Source organism: Podarcis tiliguerta (genome assembly GCF_965153285.1).
Source record: "Podarcis tiliguerta genome assembly, chromosome: 8".
Classification (NCBI taxonomy): Eukaryota; Metazoa; Chordata; class Lepidosauria; order Squamata; family Lacertidae; genus Podarcis; species Podarcis tiliguerta.
In genome coordinates, this window is record NC_139541.1 from 14,748,759 (window position 1) to 14,769,217 (window position 20,459).

The window sequence follows — 20,459 nt, forward strand, 5'->3', positions numbered from 1 at the left end:
TAAAAGTACGTACTACCGCTGATGCACCCAGAACACAACCCCCGTGCAAATAGGGAGTCGCCTGTATGTGTATTGTTAACTGAGAAGGGTGCCTTTGAAATGTGACTACAAACAATGATTTGCCATTGCAATCAGTGTTTTAGTTCGCTGTTTTGTTTCCACTTTTGATTTCTCTTCCTCCCCAATTAAAGTAAGTGGATCCTAGTCCGCTAGGGCGGGGGTCACCAGCCCTTCTAAAAAGGAAGTTAAGAAGCACAATGTGCAAGTACTCTTCAAAGTAATTTCTGTTCAATAGCTGCTTCTGTCTGTCAGTGTTTTTAGCCAATGAATGAAGTCGCAGTTGTGATTGATAAGGGAGTTGTTTGAATACCAGACACTCTTTGGCTCGCTCTCTGAAGTCATCAGGTGTCATTGGCTGCTCAGGCCTGTTTTTATCCTGACGCCTGCGGTCTCCTCATGGCTAACTGGTTTGGCTTGCCTGGGAAACATGTGGGAGTGTGGCCATCCTGAATTGTGTCGGGCCCATCTGCAGTCCACATTTAAAGCAGCACCATAGCACTTCAACCAGTCACAGCTGGTTTCCCTCAAAGAATCCTGGGAACTGTAGTTTGCGAAAGGTGCTGAGAGTTCTTAGGAGACCCCTATTCCCCCTCACAGAGCTCTGGGAACTATAGCTCTGCGAGGAGAATAGGAATCTCCTAGCAACTTTCAGCGCCTTCCCAAACTACAGTTCCCAGAGTTCTTTGGCAGAGGGAAGCCATGAGTGTTAAAAGTTGTATGGTACTGCTTTATGTGTATAGTAATAATAATGATGATTTATTATTTGTACCTTGCCCATCTGATTGGGTTGTCCCTGCCACTCTGCAAATGGAGCCTAAATTAGGTCCATTAAATTCAATGGGTCTTTTTGGGGTGTCTGGCTTTTCTTTCCTTTTCTTCTCTCACTCCAGAGCAATAAGGGTGTTGTTCCAAAGCCTTCACTCACTCAAACCTGGCATTGCTGGCCAGGTGACCTGCACCAAGTCCTGTTCAAGAGGCACAGGATGTACTCTGTGCCCAACCCTTCACCCTATTGATTTAAATCCATGGGAGATTAGTAAGAAGTGGGTATTTAAGGAGGGAGGACACACGATAGAAGTTTGTTCACTGATGCATAGGCTACAGGTTATCAGGCAAAACCTATTGGCCGTGCACCCAGTATGGGCTGGAGGAAGGACATTCTTCAGGCAATATGTAATTGACCTGTGGAATTCACGGCCACAGGATGTTGTTGTGGTGCTCAGGAGCAGAAGTAGTTATCAAAAGAGCTTAGAGGAATGTGTGGGAAGGGGGGAGGGAAGTAGGTGCATGAGTGGTTATTAGCCACAAGAGCTAAGAACAGAGCAGGTGCACGTTTTGATTATTGGACACAGATCAAACGGTAGATATTTTGTGGGCTATTCTGGTTGCCCATTACTGGGTACAGGATACTGGATTAGACAGGCCCCTGGCCTGATCCAGCGGAGCTATTCTCATGTCCTTCTGACAGTTCCTGAACACAACAGTTCTGGAACATGGCCATGTTTACCCAGCATTTTCCTGTGAGAGTCAGGCCAACCAGGACTTGACTCCATTTTGTTGGCAACAGAGTAGCTTGAGATACCTTTATGAGGTTTGCCTGTGCAAAAGCACCAGCTGCCATTTGCGTATTGGGTGGTGGAGGAGGAATAAGGGCACATTTTTGCATAACTGCAAGAAAAGCAGAAACTCTTCCTCCTACAAAGAGCAGAGGTGGAAAACATCCCCTTTTCCCTGCAAAACACCTCACAAGCTTGAGAGTACTTTCTGAAACAGAATAAAAATGAAAAAAAAAAATCTCCTGTTGAGTGATCCTTTAATAAATGCAATGTTCAAGATCCATTAGTTCGTGTTTACTCGCTGTGCCTGTGCGCCAGAGCTTAATTCTTCCCTTGTTTACACGGACGTGCATCTGGAGCCAGCCTCTTTGGGTGGGGCCTCTTTTTCCCCCGCTTAGGCCAGAGCGGGGTGTGTGTTGGGTTAGGACCTGGGAGACCAGAGTTCAAATCCCCACTAGCTGCAACGCTCACTGGATATGCCTTTGGGCCAGCTGCTGTGTGGTATCCAGCCAAATCCTATGCAGAGTAGACCCATTGAAATTAATGAACTAAAGTTAGCTGTGCCTATTAAGTTTAGTGGGTCTACTCTAGGACTAGCACTGAATATAGTCCCTGTCTCTCAGCCTAACCTCCCTCGCAGGGTGGTTGTGAGAATAAATCAGGGAGAGTAGTATGTATGCCTCATTGAGCTCCTTGGAGGAAATAAAAGTTAGAATGGTAAGAATAGGGTAGGATAGTCCAAGGCCTCAGCAGTGTGGGGAAAACAATGTCTGGTAACACTGAGGTGGTAGATGGTGCTAACTGGCCCCCAGTCCATATTTGGAAATATTTCATCATGGTGCTTTTGGGGGGAGTTTATTTGTGGAGAGGTCTTTCAGCAGCCATTAAGCTAAATGGAGACTCCATGCTCAGCAGCAGTGTACCTGCTGAATAGCAATTCCTGGAGAGCAAGAGCAGGGAAAGGCTGTTTCCTTCAAGGCCTGTTTAGCAGCTCTCTGAAGGCTATGGCTGCCCAGTGAAGGGAACAAACTCTTGGGCTAGAGAGTCTCCTAGTCTGATCAAGCAGAGCTTTTCTTAGGTTCTTAAGATTCAGGAATAAGTCTTCTGTTTTGACGGGGAACAGTTATCTGTAACTAGAAGGTGCAGATCCTGGCGATATTGAATTATGTGATATGGGGGGGGAGGTTTTTTGGGGGGGCAGGTGGTTGAAAGCGAGACTCTGAAAGGTGTAATCCAAAAGGTATTTTCCCACAAACTATCTAAGTGAGCGCTGAATGTGTTTTAATGTGCCATTTGGCTGGTTGCCTGTGGTGAGTAAGAATCAACCTACAGGCCACCAGCCAGAGAAACTTTATAAACACTTTTTCCCCTCTCTTTTTTTGAAGGCACAAATTGGCGCTGGATGGGGAGCAAGCTGGTGAAACTCTGGTGGGCTTATGTGCAAGGCTGGAGGAATGGGTGGAATCTGGCCTTGTAGCAGGGCTTGTTTTTACTAGAAGGGGGAGAGCACCCAGCCTCTGGAAAAAATGAAAAAATGGCAGGACATGTTTCTTAAGTGAAATGTTTGCTTCATTGCCGCCATCGTTATATTTTATAAATGTATATCCTGGTTTTCGCCACCCGGGTCTCAAAGTGGCTTAAAAGTATATGCAATATGCAAAGTTCTGAACATGAATTCCAAACCTCAGAAATCCACAGGAACCCGTTCCTTCAGAAAGGCGCAGCCAAGAGAGTCCGGTGTGCAGCAGGCACAGGACGGGGGAGAGCAAATGGGTCATGATATAAGTGGGAACAAGTTCTAAATTCAAGATGCTTGGGATAACTTGAGCAGGCTTCCTGCTTCCTGCCACCACCACCACCCCCTCTCCACCCCCCCCAAAAAAGTCCAGTTTTAATATACTGAATCCCACCACCTCCTTGCTCCTTTCTTTTCTATTTTCCTGGGCAAGAGTAAAGCACCCAGAGCAATATAGGCAGCCCCTGGGAAGCAACCCGAATAGGCTTGGGAAGTGTGTGTGTGTGTGCTGAGAGTGTTCCTTTCCCTTTCGTTACCCCCTCCTCCCTTCTTGAAGCACAGCTGGCTGGCTGGCTGGCTGGCTGTCTCTGAGCTAGCTTGGCTTCCCTCTCTCTCCCAGAGAGCATCCTCCTTCCTCAAAGGCAACCAGGCAGGGACTGAGCCGTCTCCCTCCCCTGCTCTCTTTCACCTGCCCTCCAGCCAGTAGGAGGGGAGGTCGGGTGAGCGGAGGGGGTGGGTGGGGGGCGTGGCCACGGGGCCAGGGCTCTCCTGCCAATCACCATCACTTCTGACACCAGACCGCTCCCCCTTCCTACTCTCCGCCACTGAACTGAGCTGGTGCCCAAGTGGATTCCCAGGGAGGACCGTCAGCAGCAATGACATCAGTATTTTGAACCAACTTGTTATTCGGGGAGCAATCAGTTGCAATTAGGTATTAATTAAGTATTATGAAAGTTGATTATTTAAGTGAATTCGGCTTTCGTCTCTCCGACTATGGTAAGTAAGGCACAATTGTGCTTTTCCCCCTAGCCTGTTCATTCCTTTTTATTTCCCCGTCTCTCCTACTTTGTACCAAAAAAGGGGAAAGTGTGTGCCGGCGGGGGGGCGGGGAGGCAACCTTTGACCTTTTCTCCTCTTCATTTCTCATTGTCTTCTTATTCCTCCTTATGTCTCTCTCTCCTTTCCCCCCTTCTTTTTAACTGTGAGCGTGTCCGTCCGCCGTGGACGGACCGACCACGCTCGGCTTGTCTATAAATAGTTTCTCTTTTAGTTTAATAAAACTAGCGAGCGCAGCTGATCGGTTTCATGTTTCACTCTCGGCTTCAAGGTTGCTGGGTGTGTGAGTTGGTTAGTTTCTGCTTTAAAAAAAAGAAAGGAAAAAGATACAAACCACTTAGCCCTTCACTTCTTTTTAAGAAAACTTTTCAGTTGTGTTTCTAGTGGGGAAGCCCAAGTTGAAAATGTCTGGTGCGTTTGTGTGTGTGTGTTGGGGTGTGCTGGGGGATGGAGGGTTGTTTGACAAGAGTGATGAGCGGCTTGTCACTCGGAGGCGACAAGCGCTTACATATGTCAACTTTCAAAAGGTTTTTAAAAGATCTGCCAGAATGTTGCAGAGAGATGGCAAGGGGGATGGATAGCACTTGTTTTTCTTTTTTCGGTGGTGTGGGGGGGCTTTGCTGTCAGGTGCAAAGGTACAAATACTGTTTCACTTTTCTTTCGGTTCTTTACGGAAGTTGTTTCCTTCCTCCTCTTCTCTTCCCCCCCTCCCCGCTCCACGCCAGGTTTATAGTTTTCTCAAGGAGGCTAAAAAGAAGGATTTTTGCCCCTCGGAAGGTCTCTCTCCTCTCCCTTAGCGGATATCAGATCTGGGATCTGTTTGTGTTGTTGTTAATGAGAGCATGGCGTTGTGTGAGGCCCGGAGTATTGGAAGCGGTGGTTGTGGGGGAGCATAGAAAAAAAAGGAGGAAGTTTATGTAGATTTTATTGTGATGGTGCATTTTTTTTTCTCTTTTCCTCCTCAAATATTATTTTTCTCCCTCTCTCCCTTTAATTATTCTCCCCCTCTTTTTCTAAGCTCCCCGCCCCCTTGCACCTCATCCTGTCCGTAAAAGGTTGCCTGTCAGGTTCCCGGCGTGCTGTCTAAATGAAAAGGAATTTTAATTTATTTGGGACAAGCTGGTGACGGATGAGGAGACTGCTTATTACATTTAATGAGCTTTCCCCCCTCTTCTTCTCCTCCTTGCACCTTGGCTGGATTGTTTTCGCCCTTTCCGCGGGAGATTTATAGGGGGTGTCCCGTGCGTTCTCCTGCTCCCCCTCCCCACTTTTGTTTCTGGGACACATAATGGTCACACCAGGGCAGGGTTGCACAGGCCACGGCAGAGGTTTGTGGCCGTTTGAGGTTCCCACGGCCTATGGGGGGGGGCAGTTTATGGCGATTGGCGGGTCGGAGTGTGGAATCCATGGCCTGGCATCTGACTCCATCGAGGGGTTGACTTTGAAGGAAATAATTTAGGCCTGAGAAATCACAGCCTAGTATCACTCCAACGTGCGATTTTGGTGTCGTTCTTTGGCCATGCTTGTGTTTGGAGAGTTTTGGGAAACTCACTAGGTGTTTGGGGATTGCTTTCTGCGATAGGTCAGCAAAAAGGAATTTCTCAGGGCCCAGTTTTCCAGCCCATCCTCTGCCTGAGACTGAATTTCTGCCATTCAAAAATAGTGCTCTTTTTACACTGCATAAATGACACCCCCCCCTCCTGTTTTGCTCACTGCCGCTCACCCTGCTACTTCACACTTTGTGGCCTATCATAGAGTCGTGGGCATGGGGCGAGTTTCACATTCTTACCGCTCTTTAACCTCTCTTGTGAGCAGGAATGGGAAGCTATAGCATGTTGTGGAGTAACTAAACTGCATTAAGTGTGGTCTCAGTTTTATCATGAACCTGCCCCCCTTCCAGACACACACACAGAGTTAAAAACTAGTAACTGCAGTTATCCATACACCAAACCATCCTGTGCTTGTTGATCCGACACGTTTGAGATAATTACTGCAGCATTTATTTCATAAGGCATAAGATTGTAATAAAATGGTTGATGATTGACTGGCCTCCACTTTGCACCTGTTATTTTGGTGGAAAAGAATGAGAAGTGCGTGTGTTGATGTGTGTTCCTTTACGGTCTTTTTATTTATTTATTATTTTTATTATTATATATTGGTTCATCGTACCAGGAGATAAAAGCACCAGGAAGTGTTGAGTCTGCATTGTTTTGAAATATTTGGTTCTTGGGTGTGCGTTTGTTCTTTATTAGGCTTGATATGTTCTTGTTCAGGATGTGGCTGAGAGACGGGTCATTAAAACAAAAAAATCCCCTCCCCTCCCTTTCCCTTTTTTTGCTACTGTTGTTTTTCCTACAAGGTTGGACATTTTAATCTTAAGGGGTAGAAAAGTGACTTTTCCCTGCAGTTTCAAGGTATTGAGGGGGTGGGAGTAATTATTGAGGGTTGGGATGACGTGGTGCCATGTTTTGGAACCTCCCTAGTTCTGCATCCAAGGCCTCGTCCCCCTCTTTGGGAAATTGGCACCCCCTGCTGGCGGGAGCTATAGCCTTCCATCCAGTAAGTTCTCCCTGATGGAATGGGGCCAATAGGACTCTCTGTTGCTGTGGCAATCGCCCTCTGGCACCTAACGATGAGCTCAGAAGGAAAAAATGGAGTCCTGAGTCAGACCATTTAGCTCCATACCGTATGTGCTGACAGGCAGCAGCAATCCAGAGTTTTCAGACAGGCAGTCTCTCCCTGGAGATACTGGAGAATGAACTAGGGACCTTCTGCAAGCAAAGCAGGTGTGCTACCTACCACTGTATTGTGGCCCTTCCATGGGGGCATAGGACTCACACTGAGCCAGACCATTGGTGCATCCAGATCAGTACTGTCTACACTGACTGGCAGCAACTCCCCAGGGTCTCAGGGAAGTGCTTCTCCTTGCCGTACCCGGAGATGCTGGGGGTTGAACCAAGGACTTTCTGCATACAAAGAAGATGTTTTACCGCTGAGCCGTGGCCAGCCAACCTTCTAGACTGTGGTGGGAGTGAGTGGCAGCACACATGTGGGGGGCCCCAGTAGAAACATACTTGTGCAAGAAGGCCCAAGATGTTGGCTAAACCCTGGAGATTAGGGCCTGGAAGACTGCAGTCTGCATGTGGGTGAGCCCATTTGTTGTGTTCTGAGGTCAAGGGCTTTATCTCTCTTTAAGGGGCCTCTGCCAAGCTCCTCGAGTCATCACAATACAAGCTCTCTCGGTACCCTTTTAGTCATACCTGATAAGGTGCCAGGCAGGAATGGCAGAATCGGAAGGATGTTTGGTCCCTGCACCACACTATCATGGCGGCCCAAAGTTTGGCTGCTTCTGCAGAGGTGCAATTTCACACACGTTCTGTGGACCCAACTCTACTTTTTTACTCTGCGTGGAAGTTCGTTTTCTGTTGGGTCATTGGGGTGAATGGCAGGCAATAAATTAGTAATAATAATAAAATGTGGGATGCTGATGCTGATAATGAAATAACGTTCATACCAATGCACAGTGCCCAGATAAAGTTTTCAGATAAAAGCGCCACCATTTCCTTTGGGTGGTGGTCACTTGAGGGTTCCCCCACAATTAATGTCATCATTTTTGTGCAGAATTCAACTTTCATTCAAAAGTAAGACAAATTTCAAGGCCCTTATGGTGGTGAAGAAGCCATCATGCCCCCCCTCCCCCGGGCAGTTCTCGCCTCAGGTGGGCTCGCGTAAGGTTTCTGTTGGTCAGGATTTGGGGCTTCAGTGCCTCACATAAATTATGCAAAGTAAACACATTTGTTGAACTTGCACAAGCTGCAGAATTCATTCTTTGCAGAATTCATCTTCTTGAATGCAGAATTCAGCATTATACACACTCCCTCTCTGCCCTCATGGAGAATATGCAGCTGTTTCTGAGAGCCTGTTCTTTTTTGGAATCATTCATTCCAGGAGGAATTGGTTCACAGCTGATGGTCATCTCTCTCTTGCTAATATTTGGGAGACTTAGGGGAAGTGTTGCTGGATGCTGTAAGACTGGCTGTCTGATCACCTGTGGAGAGTGAGAATCTCCCCTAGGGGATCAGCTGGGTGTTTTTATTAAGATATGTCACCGATTAAGCTGGCAGGTTGGCTGTGGCATCCAATGCATGCTCAACCTAGAAGGGGAGGGGGAAAATAAAGAACTACAAAATGCCAAACCAGTGGCAGAGGACCCCACTGTTGGAGGGCAAGAATGCTAGAGCAGAGGTGGGTAATCTCAGGCCTGGGGGCAGAATGCAACCTTTTAGGATTCTCTGTCTGACCCCCAGGACTCTCCCTAGGCCTAGGCCTCTCCTCAGGCCACACACTCTTTCCCCTAGGCTACACCCCTCACTGGCTCTGTTTCGTGTCCTCATCTGGTATTGACTTTGGCCCCACCCACAACCGGCATGTGGCCCCTGGGAGGCTCCTCAATGGGAAAACTGGCTCTTGGGCTGGGGGAAACTAATCCCCTTCCCTCGTGCTTTAGAGCACTTCAGGCAAGACACAAAATTTGTCAGAAGGTCTGGCAAGGCATTTGGAACAGTTGCACTTTATAGCACGGCTGCCCCCTTCCCTTGCTGATCAGCACAGGCTGCTCTGTCCTGGTGTGCTCAGTTGTTGAAGGAAAGTTGGGGGTGCTGGGCACAAGGTGTGTCTGTAGTCCGAAAGTGAGGGCCACCTTGGGTTTCTAACCAGAGAGCGGCTAGCAATGTGCCCTCAAGTTCCCATGCGTGTTGCGGGGCCAGGCTGTTTTGCACAAAGTGTCCCGTCACTGTCAGAGTTACCCCTTGTGAATTTTCAAGCACGCACAACATGTAAGAGAAGGGTGTGCTGTTCCTGAATTGAAAACGTATAGGATGCCGTGTGATGGTTAGCGACTTGGAGGGCTTTGAAAGATTAGAGTCATTTGTGAAGCGGAACACTGTGGCTACTAGCTGTGAAGGCTGTGTTCCTCCTCCATTGTTGGAGGCATCATGCTTCAAAATGCTAGCTGCTGTAGACATCAGGTGAGGAGAGCTGGTGTTGCACCCGCGACCTGCTTGTAGGCTTCCCATAGGAAATCTAATCCAGCAGGGATGCTCTTACGTTCTGCTTCCCTGTGCATGCAGCCCATGGCCCACCTATGACTCTGCCTCCATTTTGCCTCTTCTGTCAGCATTACTGCTGCTGGCAGTGTTTTCTGCTAGTCTACCAGGGGAGTTCCACCAGCGTAGGTGTCACAACAGTGTCACACCTTGCAGTGCTTCTGCTAAATCGGAATAGCCCTCAGCTGGCAGATGTTAAACACCTGATTGTGCCCTAGCATCATGATCCTATGCATCTTTACTCCAGAGTAAGTCCTGTTGAGCTACTCCCAAGGATCTGTGCATACAACGGTTGCCTAATTCTGCATTGAACCCAGCTGGTTTTACTTCTGAGTAAACACATGGATGCTTGGGCTGCACGAAGGGAAACTTTAATATAGGTCACAAATTATGAACCATGTGGAGCGGTGTGCTACCAAAAATGTTTTAAGTAGGTCTGGTCATTTTCATTTTGAAAATCTGGGCTTTGAAATCTGGAGAGATGTTTGGTGCTGTGCTGTGCTGTGCTGTTCCCCCAATTTTTAAAAAGAATTTTCTTAGCGTAGGACTCAGAGAAGGCTTTCTGGGACTGTCGGTAAGCAATAAGCTTACTCCAGGTCATAAGGAAAGAAGCATATGTTAAATTTGCTTTTATAACGTGTATTCTCATTCTCTTGCTTTAAAAATAAATAAATTCCTGGAATGATCTATCTTTATTTCCTGTTCTCTCCTCATCCACCTTTACGGGGAAAGCTCAGTACAACATGATGGGATCTAGTTGTGTGTACAAAGAATTCAGATATGAAACACTGCCAAAATATGAAATGCTGTCAGCAAGAAAAAGGTCTAAGATTGTATTTGCAAGACAAGGCAAAGGGCTTTACAGGATGCAGTGGCTTGGTTGCTTGTAGGGGGGATCCAGATGAGGAGTATTTTCAGTGTTCCTCCTCCAAAGTGGCTGAGAAGTTGAATGCTACTTCTGCGAAACCAGCCATGGACTTTAGGAATAGAGAGAGGGAGAGGGAGATAGCACAGAGGTGCTTTTCACCTTCCTTCCTTCCCCACCCCCTGTCGCTTGAGGGATTTGCACTGCGTTCTGCTTCCAGGCCAAGTTCAAGGTATTGACGCTAACATAGAAGGGTGCTAAAGCATGAGGCATAATACAGCTCAGGAACAGGTTGCTCAAGAGACCACCTTAGCTCTTATGTACCTGGTAGATCCCTGCAGTTTGCGGGAAAGTTTCTCCTGCAGATCTCGGCAGCCTGCTCCACAGCAATTCGGAGCAGGGCTTTTGGTGTAGCTGCCCCTGTTTTCTGGAACTGCATCCCTTCCGAGATACAACAGGCACCTGCAATTGAAGGCATTTCTGCTCCAACAAGGTTTCCCAGCTGGGTGAACGGGTATCTGCTATGGGTGGCTACTTCATATCATTTTAAAATGTACCTGTGTTGTTACTTTCTATGTTGTTTTTAAGCTGTTTTTTTCCACTGTTCTTGTTGCATTTTGTGCATTGCTTTGGGTGGGTGGGTGGAAAGCGATAGATAAATAAATAATACCCCCCCCCAAAAAAAACCCACCAACCCCCCTTTTAGCTACCTTCCCACCATCAGAATCTATTGCATGAGTGACCTTACTAGAACCGACTAAGATCATCTAGGGAAGCTGATAGACTTTAATTTCAAGACTAGAAAGGCAGACTCCTCCGTCACACAAATACGTCATCCCAAAGTGCCATGGTGGACTGCAGGAGGCAGGATTACATGGAAACCACCTATGGCCCGGGCTGAACTTGCTCCTCTCCTCTCCTGTTCTTGTGATTTAGATAGAGGTCCTTCTTGCCCCTTGGAACAGGAAGGCAGCCTGTTGAAATGCAGAAGGGTGGCACACCTAGTGAATTTCTGAAGTGCGGAGAAACTCCCCTTTATGAAAGTAGTGCATCCAGCCTCCTGTCAAGACAACAGGTTTTTGCCTGGGGGATCCAGATGAGTAGTGTTTTCTGTGTTCCTCCTCCAAAGTGGCTGAGAAGTTGAATGCTGCTTCTGCAAAACCAGCTGTGGATTTCGGGAATAGAGAAAGAGGAAGGGAGAGAGATAGAGAGAGATAGCAGAGAGGTGCTTTTCACCTTCCCTCCCCATCCCCTGTTGCTTTCCTCTCATTTTCCCTTGAGGGTTGGCTCCACTTTCCCTTTTATTAGAACAGGACCTAATTGAGGCTCAGTTCTGGGAAGCCAAGTTTGAATCATACTGATCCCGGCGTTCTTCAATGAGAAGTGGAACTGAGGGGGAAGGACAGACCTGTCATCTTACGGCACCAGACAGGTTGGCAGCTCCCATGGGTGACATCATCACAGCAGTCTGCCAATCAGGATGTGGTCAGGGAGCCATCCACACACTCGTTTCCACTTCGGGAACCCTAAAGTGTATGTCTGGGGTGGGGGCAGCAAATGTGGTTTTATCCAGGTAGAACCCACAGGTCGCTATCCTGTTTGGCCGCGCACAAACACTCAGGCACGCGCATGCCCCCCGCCCGCCTGCACCCCTCCGGTTCACTGCGGACCGGATCAATTTGGACGTCTTCAGCAATAAAAAATGCCGATGTCGTCCTAATTCACCAGGCCCCGAGATGACAGCAAATTTACATTTTTTAATTAAACTAGCAGCCAGTTTTTATGAGAGGGGGCTGGGTTATGCAAATCAAATGGTTGTGTACGAAAGATTAGGAGAGTTTGGGAATAAATTCCACAAATGCTAATAAAAAAGAGAGAGAGAGAGGGAAAGAATGAGAGGAAGAAAGGAGGGACATTGTTCCATTAGCCCCTTTTAGACTGATTTCCCTGGAGAGAAGTAATGGGGGTTATGGGGGGAGGGAGCTTTCAAAGACAGGTAACATTAATTTTTAGGATTGAAGGCTTTCTAGGATTGAGACCCTTCCCTGAGGAGCATGGCAGTTGGGCAGCAAAAGAGGAGGAAACTTATTAGCTGTTCCGTTGGTGCCACTATCCCGCAAAGACCCTTCTGAGATTAGGACCACAAAGAGAGAGTAAGGCTCCTGTATGTGTCCACATCAGGGACACCCACTTGCTGGGCAGACTTGAAAGCAAGGAGCTGGACAACACACACGAAGATGCCGAACATTCTGCACGCAGAGCTTGGACTGATGTGCAGCTGCGGTGCGATCCGACACCTCTAGGCTTGTGGAGACATTTTGCACAGCAAGGAAGTGCTGCTTAAAGTAGCTAGGTGCGACCTGAGGCACAATCTTGAGTTATTTAAGCTGCGGCCGCACAGGCAGCATTGATATGCATCAAGCTCCATTCGCTTAATTGGGGATCTCCATAAACCTTAAGAAGGAAACCAGGGGTTTTGCAGAGCTTCACAAGGACATCCCTGCTCCTACAATTCTTGCATTTGCAGTGCCTCAGTCAAAGAATTCTAGAGTTGGAATGGACCACGAGGATCATTTAGTCCAACCACCTGCAATGCAGGAATCTTTCACCCAAAGTGGAACTCAAACCCGCAACCCTGAGATTAAGAATCTCATGCTCTAACCAACTGAACTAAGAAGCCTCGCTGAGGAATTTGCATTACATATGCTACGCTACCTTCTTGTTGTAGCTTCTGTTTACACAGTTCTTGCATTGTCCAGAGAGTGCTTAGCAATCTTTCTGTTTCTTATACACCCTTATGAGGTAGGCCCCTGCTGTTCCTACTTTAAAGTTGGGGCACCGAGGCCGAATCTCCTCCCCGCCCCCCAAGACTTCATAATGGAGCCTGGACTTTGGTGGCTGTAGGTCAGCAAGGAAACATTCAGGACTGGGCCTGACATAAGCCAGAAAGTTTCTGCAGAGCTCCCAGCCAGCAAGAAAACTGGGATGTGAGCCAGCCAAGCAGGACTAAGAATTCCCTGAAGGAGCAAGTCAAGGTGGGGAGTCGCTGCTCTCCTATATTGACTGGGAAGCCGAGGCCTTAGTCCCAGGCCACACCCAGCTGGATTCCACTGACGTGGTTTTCTGGCAGCTGACACCGTGCGCACCACAGTGCAAATGACGCGTCATGATGAATAGCAGTCATAAGTGAGGAGTGTAGACAGTTGTTGTTGTTGTTTTGAAAATGCCCCATTTGGGAAGGTCCTTGACTTGGGATGATGGTCCTGATAGGTTCAAAGCTTCCAAGCTTCCTCTTCTCTCCGCAGAGGCATGGTTTTCAGCAGAGTTTGGGAACTGGCCTGGAATGGGTGCCCTGGCACCGTGAGCCAAATAGAGGCTGTGTCAGCTGTCGAGAGAAAGAGAGAATTCCCAAGGCTGGGAAGCGGTTTGAGTTTCCAATCCTGAGGCGGTTTCAGGCTCAGGATAAAAGCCAAGCAGCCCTCGCAGGCTTGAGTGAGAGTGAGAGGGTGGAGGGAAGAAAGCATTTGGTGCTGCTGCACAGCATGGGGAATGAGACTGGGTGCAAGGGCACCCCAGACTTGGCTACCCCTTCCAGTGCCATCCCACAGGGAAGGGCCTTGGCCACAGGGTTCCACTTTTTTTGGGGGGGGGGAGTGATGATTCACACAAACAAATGTGCTTTCCTTCAAGTGATTGCCCAGGCAAGCAGACTCTTGCAAAAAAAATGTTCTGGATTATCAAATCCTGCTCACTAGCAATTCCCAGATTGAGTGAAAGGTGCACATTTTCATTTCAGTAGTCCTGGGAATGTTGATGCCTCTCCCGTGTACACATGCATACAGCAAAAGGGTACAACAGGGAAATGTCCAAGTGCACGTACAGTTTGCACACATGTTTCCCTGTGTTAACTGCAGCATTGATCAAAATGGATTATTCTGGGGGCATTGGACACCTGAAGGTTAGTGGTGTTATCGAAAAAAGTGTGAGCTCTCCTGCGAAAAAGATGCATCCTTTTTTCTTTTGCTTTTGGATCTTGTGGACATGGGAAAGAGCAGAGAGGTATCCAGCACACAGGGGTTTCTTTCCACCTTCTCTTGTGGTCAGAAGTGTGGTTGCATTGGGCCAGATCTTGTTGGAAAGGGTCTGTCTGTATTGTATATTTAATATAATTGTAGAGTCAGAAGAGACCCCAAGGGTCATCTAGTCCAACCCACTGCAATGCAGGAATCTCAACATGTGCTTCCCCATCCGGTTTGAAACCATACCGGACCCTGCTTAGCTTTGCAAATGTGCTAGCAGTTTTATTGCTACACCATCAGGTCTTATCTTTCTCTTCTTTGAAATGGTGTTGGAAGTCTGTTGAACATAGATTTGCTCCAACTGTTGCAATTTTCCATTTGGTCTTACTACCTTTTCCAGGTATGCATCTTAACACCCAGTTCACAGTGTGAAAGTTTGAAGGCATCACTACTGAGCAATCATATAAAGCATTGGGAGTGGGGTGCCCTTTGTCCTTAAATAGGCTCCAGATGTCCTTTGCCTTTTTCCTGCCGTTTCTAAAAGAGGGGGGAGAAACTTTACTCTCTTGTTTACTACTTGTTTAGAAAAGAGGAGCGCCATAGCACTTCTGCAAGAAAGTCATCCGCCTCTAAAGAAATTTAATTAAACGAAGTTTCAAGAAATACTGGTGATAGAGCAAGTAGGTTGTTGCTCATTGCTGGCGATGATACATGCACTGTCCAATTGGGACCCACAGCACCATCCCGGGCACGTTCCATAAACATTTGCAATGGATGTGATGTCTGGTGGCCATAAGAGGGAACAGCACTTTCCCTCTGTCAGATCCTGTGATTTGAGTGTTGAGGAAATGCAATATCCCCACCACTGGAAGCACTGACTTGAATTAAGCTCTAGATCCCTATGCAACAAATGAGCGGCAACCGTGCATATATTGCTCTGTAAACTGATATCCTGGAAAGGCCCAGAGCAGTTTACCGCAGGTGGAGCTTTTTGCAGGCTAACAGCTGACTTCCTCAAACACAGGAGGTGGACCAAGAAGGTATTTGAGATGCAGCACAAAGCACCTCTCCTCCTGGAATCTGTGCTGTTGCTTAGAACAGTTTCCAGTTGCAAAGTGCTTGACACATCCTTGAGAGCCAGGTCGATGTTGTCCCCATTTTATGGCTGGAGACCTAAAGCTGAAAGACAAGTGACTCAGGAATATAGGAAGCTGCCTTATACTGAGTCAGGCTGTTGGTCCATGTAGCTCAGAATTGTCTAAACTGACTGGCAGCAGCTCTCCAGGGTTTCAGGCAAGAAACATTCGCAGTCCTACCTGGAGACATTGCAAATTGAACCTGGGACCTTCTGCATGCAAAGAAAGATGGTCTGCCACTGAGCTACAGCTCTTCCATTTGCTTGGAGGCTCTTGCATCATGGTATCATGCATATTCGGCATAAATGATGGTCGCAATAGTTGTTTTTCATCAGGCACCTTGTATATATTGGTAGTAATAGTTACTGTTGCTACTACTACTTACGACACTAGAATCAAGTGCTAACTAGCATTTATAAGCCAGTCTGCTGCAGATTACCATTTTTTGCCAACTATGAACATCACCTCTTGCCCAACATGTTTCCGTGGAGTCAGTTCACACATCAATGTGCAATAAAGAGCATTGAAAATTAAAGCAGTGTGTGCATGAATGTGAGTTGGCCCTGGATTTTTTCTGGGTCATACCCAAGCTACCAATACTTGGGGCATGCTGGGTGCCATCAGGTTTACCAGTGCCAGTTTCTTCCCCCACCCTGACTTCTCTGTCTCCTCACCTCCCCTATTGGCACCTTTTGCCACTTTTGAAACAGGTAGGATCCGGATCTGGAACTTGGCAGGTGCCTGGGGGCTCTCTGGAGGACAACGGTTTGTGATGTCACCTGTTTGCTTTATTCATCTTCTCTCTCCCCCACCCCACCCGCCGCTCTCTCGTTTGTTTTGCTTTGTTTTTGCAAGAACATTTTGTGCCGGCAGATGTGCCAGCTAGCCAAGTTCTGAGAGAGGGTGACTGACGGAGGGTGTTCCAAACTGGTTTTGGCCTCCGTTCTCTCGGGATGGAGGTGGGTAGGTGGACAACAGAAGGATGCCCCCCCCCCACTTTGGTTGTGCTATGATACAAGTTCACCCCTGCAGACAATAGTAATGCACAAATATAGTTTAATTACTCTCAGAATAGCCAATAAACTGGAATGTTGTGCAGATGGCCCAGTATAAATCCACCGCTGATACACTCTTATTGGGTTGGCGTCATGTTGCAGAAGACACCTGCAGAAAACTCCTCACCGGTCTGGAGGAGCACTCTTAGCTGCCCTCAAGAGTTGTCCTAGAGGCAGGGCTAAAAGAAAATGAAACCAACATGGCGGCTGTGTATTGCGTGGTAAAACCGTCCTGGCGAAGATGATAATACACTCCCAAAAAAAGCTTTCACAATGGCTTCTTGAACAGTGCCTGATCTGCGTCATAGGCAAAGAATGTCCACAATTCAAAATGGCCGCCACTTGAGGGCCCGAAGATGCCCAGAGGCCCTTTCACCGCGGTCTCCAAGCCAGCCCACCGCTATGGCTTCTCTGAGCTTTGGTGGGTCATCTTATCTCCCCATCCTTCCTGCATCCGTTTCTCCTTCTCCTCCCCCCCCCCCCCGCCCAAAGACAAGAGCTGCATCCTCTTAGGGAGATGCAGTTTGTTTTGCCAGGGTGACCTGTTTAATCATCTCATTTTCTGGTGGCCGTTTATTCCTTGTTACCACGGTTACAGCCCCATTAAGGGGAGAAGCAATAAGGCAGTGAGTCAAACAGGTAATAAAAACATTAAAGCCATGTGCGTATCGGCAGGGAGGGCAGAGGGGGCGCAGCGAGACGCAACTGGCCCTTGCCGGGGAGGCAGTCAGGTCGGTGCTGGGGTGGGCAGAGGGAGGAGAGCAGTTAGGAAGTGCAGGGTGACTTATCCAGACTCAAGGGGAATGTGGTTTTTGTTTGTTGGTTTGTTGGTTTTTTAAAGCCACCGTTGCAGTGTTTTGTCTATGAAAGCCAGTTCCCAAGGTTATGCCCTCTGTAAAGTGACCAAGCCACGGAGATCAGCAACACAGGAAACTTGCCTAACACCAAATCAGATCCTTGGTCCATCTAGCTCAGTATCGCATACACTGGCAGGCAGGAGTCTCTCCCAGCCCTATCTGGAGATGCCATCGGGGATGGAACGGTGGGTAGGGGGTGGTATAAAATTATTATTATTGTCCTCATTATCATTAACAACAGCAACAACAACAATATCCTGGGACCTTCTGCATGCAAAGCAGATGCTTGACCACCGCATTGTAATGGTACTTCTCAATGGGGATGGTTGGGGCTATAAGGAATCAGGAGCAGCGTTGGCTCTCAATAGCTCCCATACAGTTGCATGGAACAAAGTTAAGTTGACTGCTGTCTGGAACGCAGGCTGAGATTTGCCTGGGCATCATGGGCACTGAATGAAGCCCCCTGCTGCTGAGTTTTCCTCCTTTCCTTACTCCCATAGAAGTGAATGGGTGCCGTTCATGTCTCTGGGGGAAAACAGACCTCAGCACTGGGGAACATTGCTCTCACTGGGGAAAATGAGGGTCTTAGCCAACTAAGTCCTACTCTGAATAGGCTCACTGAAGTTGATGGAGAAAACTAATTTAGATCTGTGTTTCTTTGAGGTGGGGGTCAGAATACAATGTATTGCCTTGTTTAGTAGCTATTGCCTGCTAAACAGCTGGGGATGGCATAGAAGATGGTGGAGGGACCTGAACTCCGCATTTGTCCATGCTATGGGGAATGCAGGTCTGCTTTGGGTGGGGGTATCCATTGCATAGCGATTTATAAACAATGAAGATTGTCTGAGTTTCGCCTCACCTTGCTTTATATCTGTAAAATGGGGAGAATGGCACCAGCCTTTGTCCTCCCAGGGTTGACTTGAGGATAAGTTAATTAAAAGATTGTGCAATGCTTGGATGCTTTGCTAATTGTGAGGGGGAGGGGGAGAGAATGAGGGAGGGATAAGTATCTTAGTCAAACACACAAGAGCATCCGTCCAAGGACATGAGTCTCTTGTAAACTATGGAGTCGTCTTAGCATGGCACTTAGCACTTCTGGATTTCATCTTCCATACAGAGCTGCGTTTTCAAAATCCAAGGCTTGCCTCCCCACAGAAACAATGGGAAGGAAAAAATTGAGAGGGTAACTGGGTTGGTATGTTGCTGCAAAAAACAACTAAGGCCCTTGTTATACCTTCAAGCTTAACAGTGTCTTTGCCGTCCAATCTTTTGTAGATTAGAGTCCACTTTATCCGCAATGTAAGACGACCATTAACTCAAAATGAACAGATGAGTTAATTTTTCTGTCTCCACCCTTGACCTGTTAGGCGGTTTGGTTTTTAAATATATATATTTTGTATTTAAAAAATCGTTGCTGTTCTTTTGAGCTTTGTAGCGGCTTCCACCCCCCACCTCGACTTCTTGTTTTATCAGAAAACAAATTTGCGGTGAGTCCTGAGAAAAGGAGTCAGAGTGCTAAGCAAATATTCAGCGTGTAAATGAGCGCTGCGACCTTGAGAGGAGGCAGTTGGAGGAGGGGCAGATAGGCAGGAAAGAGGAAAACTTGGAAATTTTTGAAAACGGAAAACACGTTTGCAGTGGAGTGTTGGGCAACTCATAGAAGAGTTGGAAGGGGCACGAGGGTCATCTAGTCCACCCCCCGGGCAATGCAGGAATCTTTACCCCAACGTCGGGCTCAAACCCACAACCCACCCAGTTCAGATCCTCCCTTTGTAGCTACTGCGTTGTATTGATTTATTTCTAAGGGCATTCCCTTCCTGCCATGATTAATATAGGCTCCTTTCCCCCCATCCTCATTGATCCCTCATTGATTCCTGAGACATCCCTCTGAGGTCAAGCCACAACTGAACACGTTTCACAGACTCGAAAACTGAGTCTGGATTTTGTCCACCCACCCACCCAATGTAGTTATGTGTCATTATAGAATACAGGTACAGTATGAGGAATATACCCTTCAGTGTTTTCCTCACTTGAGACTCTCCTTTGCCATGGAAAACTAGAGAGCCAGGAACAGGACTATATCCTAGCCTTCTTTCTCTTTTAATTTTCTTTACGCAGGGGTTTTTTTTTTTTTGTTTTGTTTCGTTTTTTAATGTAATCTCCTGAAACAGCAGCCTGAGCTGTCTCTGCCATGTGATTTATGTGCTCATGTTGATAAGCTATAACGCAGGTCCTAGGACATTCAAGCCCAAGTCCAATTTTTTATTCAACACAGCAGGGTTGTTGTTCTTTTGTGATGCTAATAAAAGCAAGTTTCTGAAGCTCGCTGGTTGCTTTTTTTCAGTTGCAATTTGCTGTGCTGGGTTGCTGTTTTAATAATCTGCCTCTGTCCCACAGTTCCAAAGAAGCTTTGAATTCTAATTTCCCTGTACTAAAGATGGAGCAAAAATTTATTAGCTCCAGTAGGAAACAAATGCCCTTCTTGTTCTTTCTTTTCTGTTAGCAAGTTCTTTTAGACAAAGTCAGACTATTGCTCCATTTAGCTCAGTGATGCCAACACTGACTGGCAGCAGCTCTCTGGGGCTTCAGAGAGAGGGAGTCTCTCCCAGCCCCACCTGGAGATGCCATAGGGGACTAAACCTGGCACCTTCTGCAGGCAGAACAGGTGCTCTTGCCACTAAGCTGCAGCCCTTCCCCAGCACACACGTAAGTGGTTGATGTTTTCGGAATATTTGATCAAAGTGGAAAAATCTCGTTCTGCTTTTCTGGTTAGGTCAGTTCTGAGCTGGGCTCACCTGATCAGGAAGCTTGTTTCAAACGTGGCCAAATCCTTATGCTTTTACAGTTTGTTTTCTCCTTGGCATCTTTTCCTTCAAAAGGTTGGCTTTGAAACTGACAGCCGGGCGGTGTGTCCAAGCTACTCAGATTACAAGTTTTTTTCAGTAGAATCCAAACGATGGAATGCTTTAAAAAAAAATCACAAGGGACAAAGGCAAGAACATCACCCCAGAAGAAATTCCACACAAATTTGGGCAGAGCTGGGTGTTTTATATAGCTCTCTCTCTTTCTCCCCCCCCCCCATAAAACTTGAATTTGGGGAGTAACCAAGTGAGAAACCCCAGTGTTGTTTAGTAGTTAGAGTGGCTGGACTAGGGCCAGAGAGACCTCAGTTCAAGAGTACTGAACCTTGGAAAAGTAACTATTTCTCAGCCAAATCCACCCATGGGGTTGTTG

General features: G+C 47.3%; 1 protein-coding gene across 9 annotated transcripts in view; it reads left to right on the top strand.

The window, feature by feature from the left end:
• Positions 1-20,459, top strand: part of CASZ1 (castor zinc finger 1) — a 438,974-nt gene that overhangs the window by 310,043 nt on the left and 108,472 nt on the right. For 2 of the 9 annotated variants that reach the window (XM_083453578.1, XM_083453574.1), the window contains exon 1: positions 3,750-4,128. The exons of 5 other annotated variants lie outside the window; for them this stretch is intronic. In XM_083453578.1, coding sequence (XP_083309704.1) covers positions 4,080-4,128 — 49 coding nt within the window. In that variant the 5' untranslated portion in view covers positions 3,750-4,079. Of the gene's footprint in view, positions 1-3,749; positions 4,129-20,459 lie in introns of those variants that run through there. 2 more of the 9 variants (XM_083453584.1, XM_083453577.1) reach the window with 2 other exon arrangements.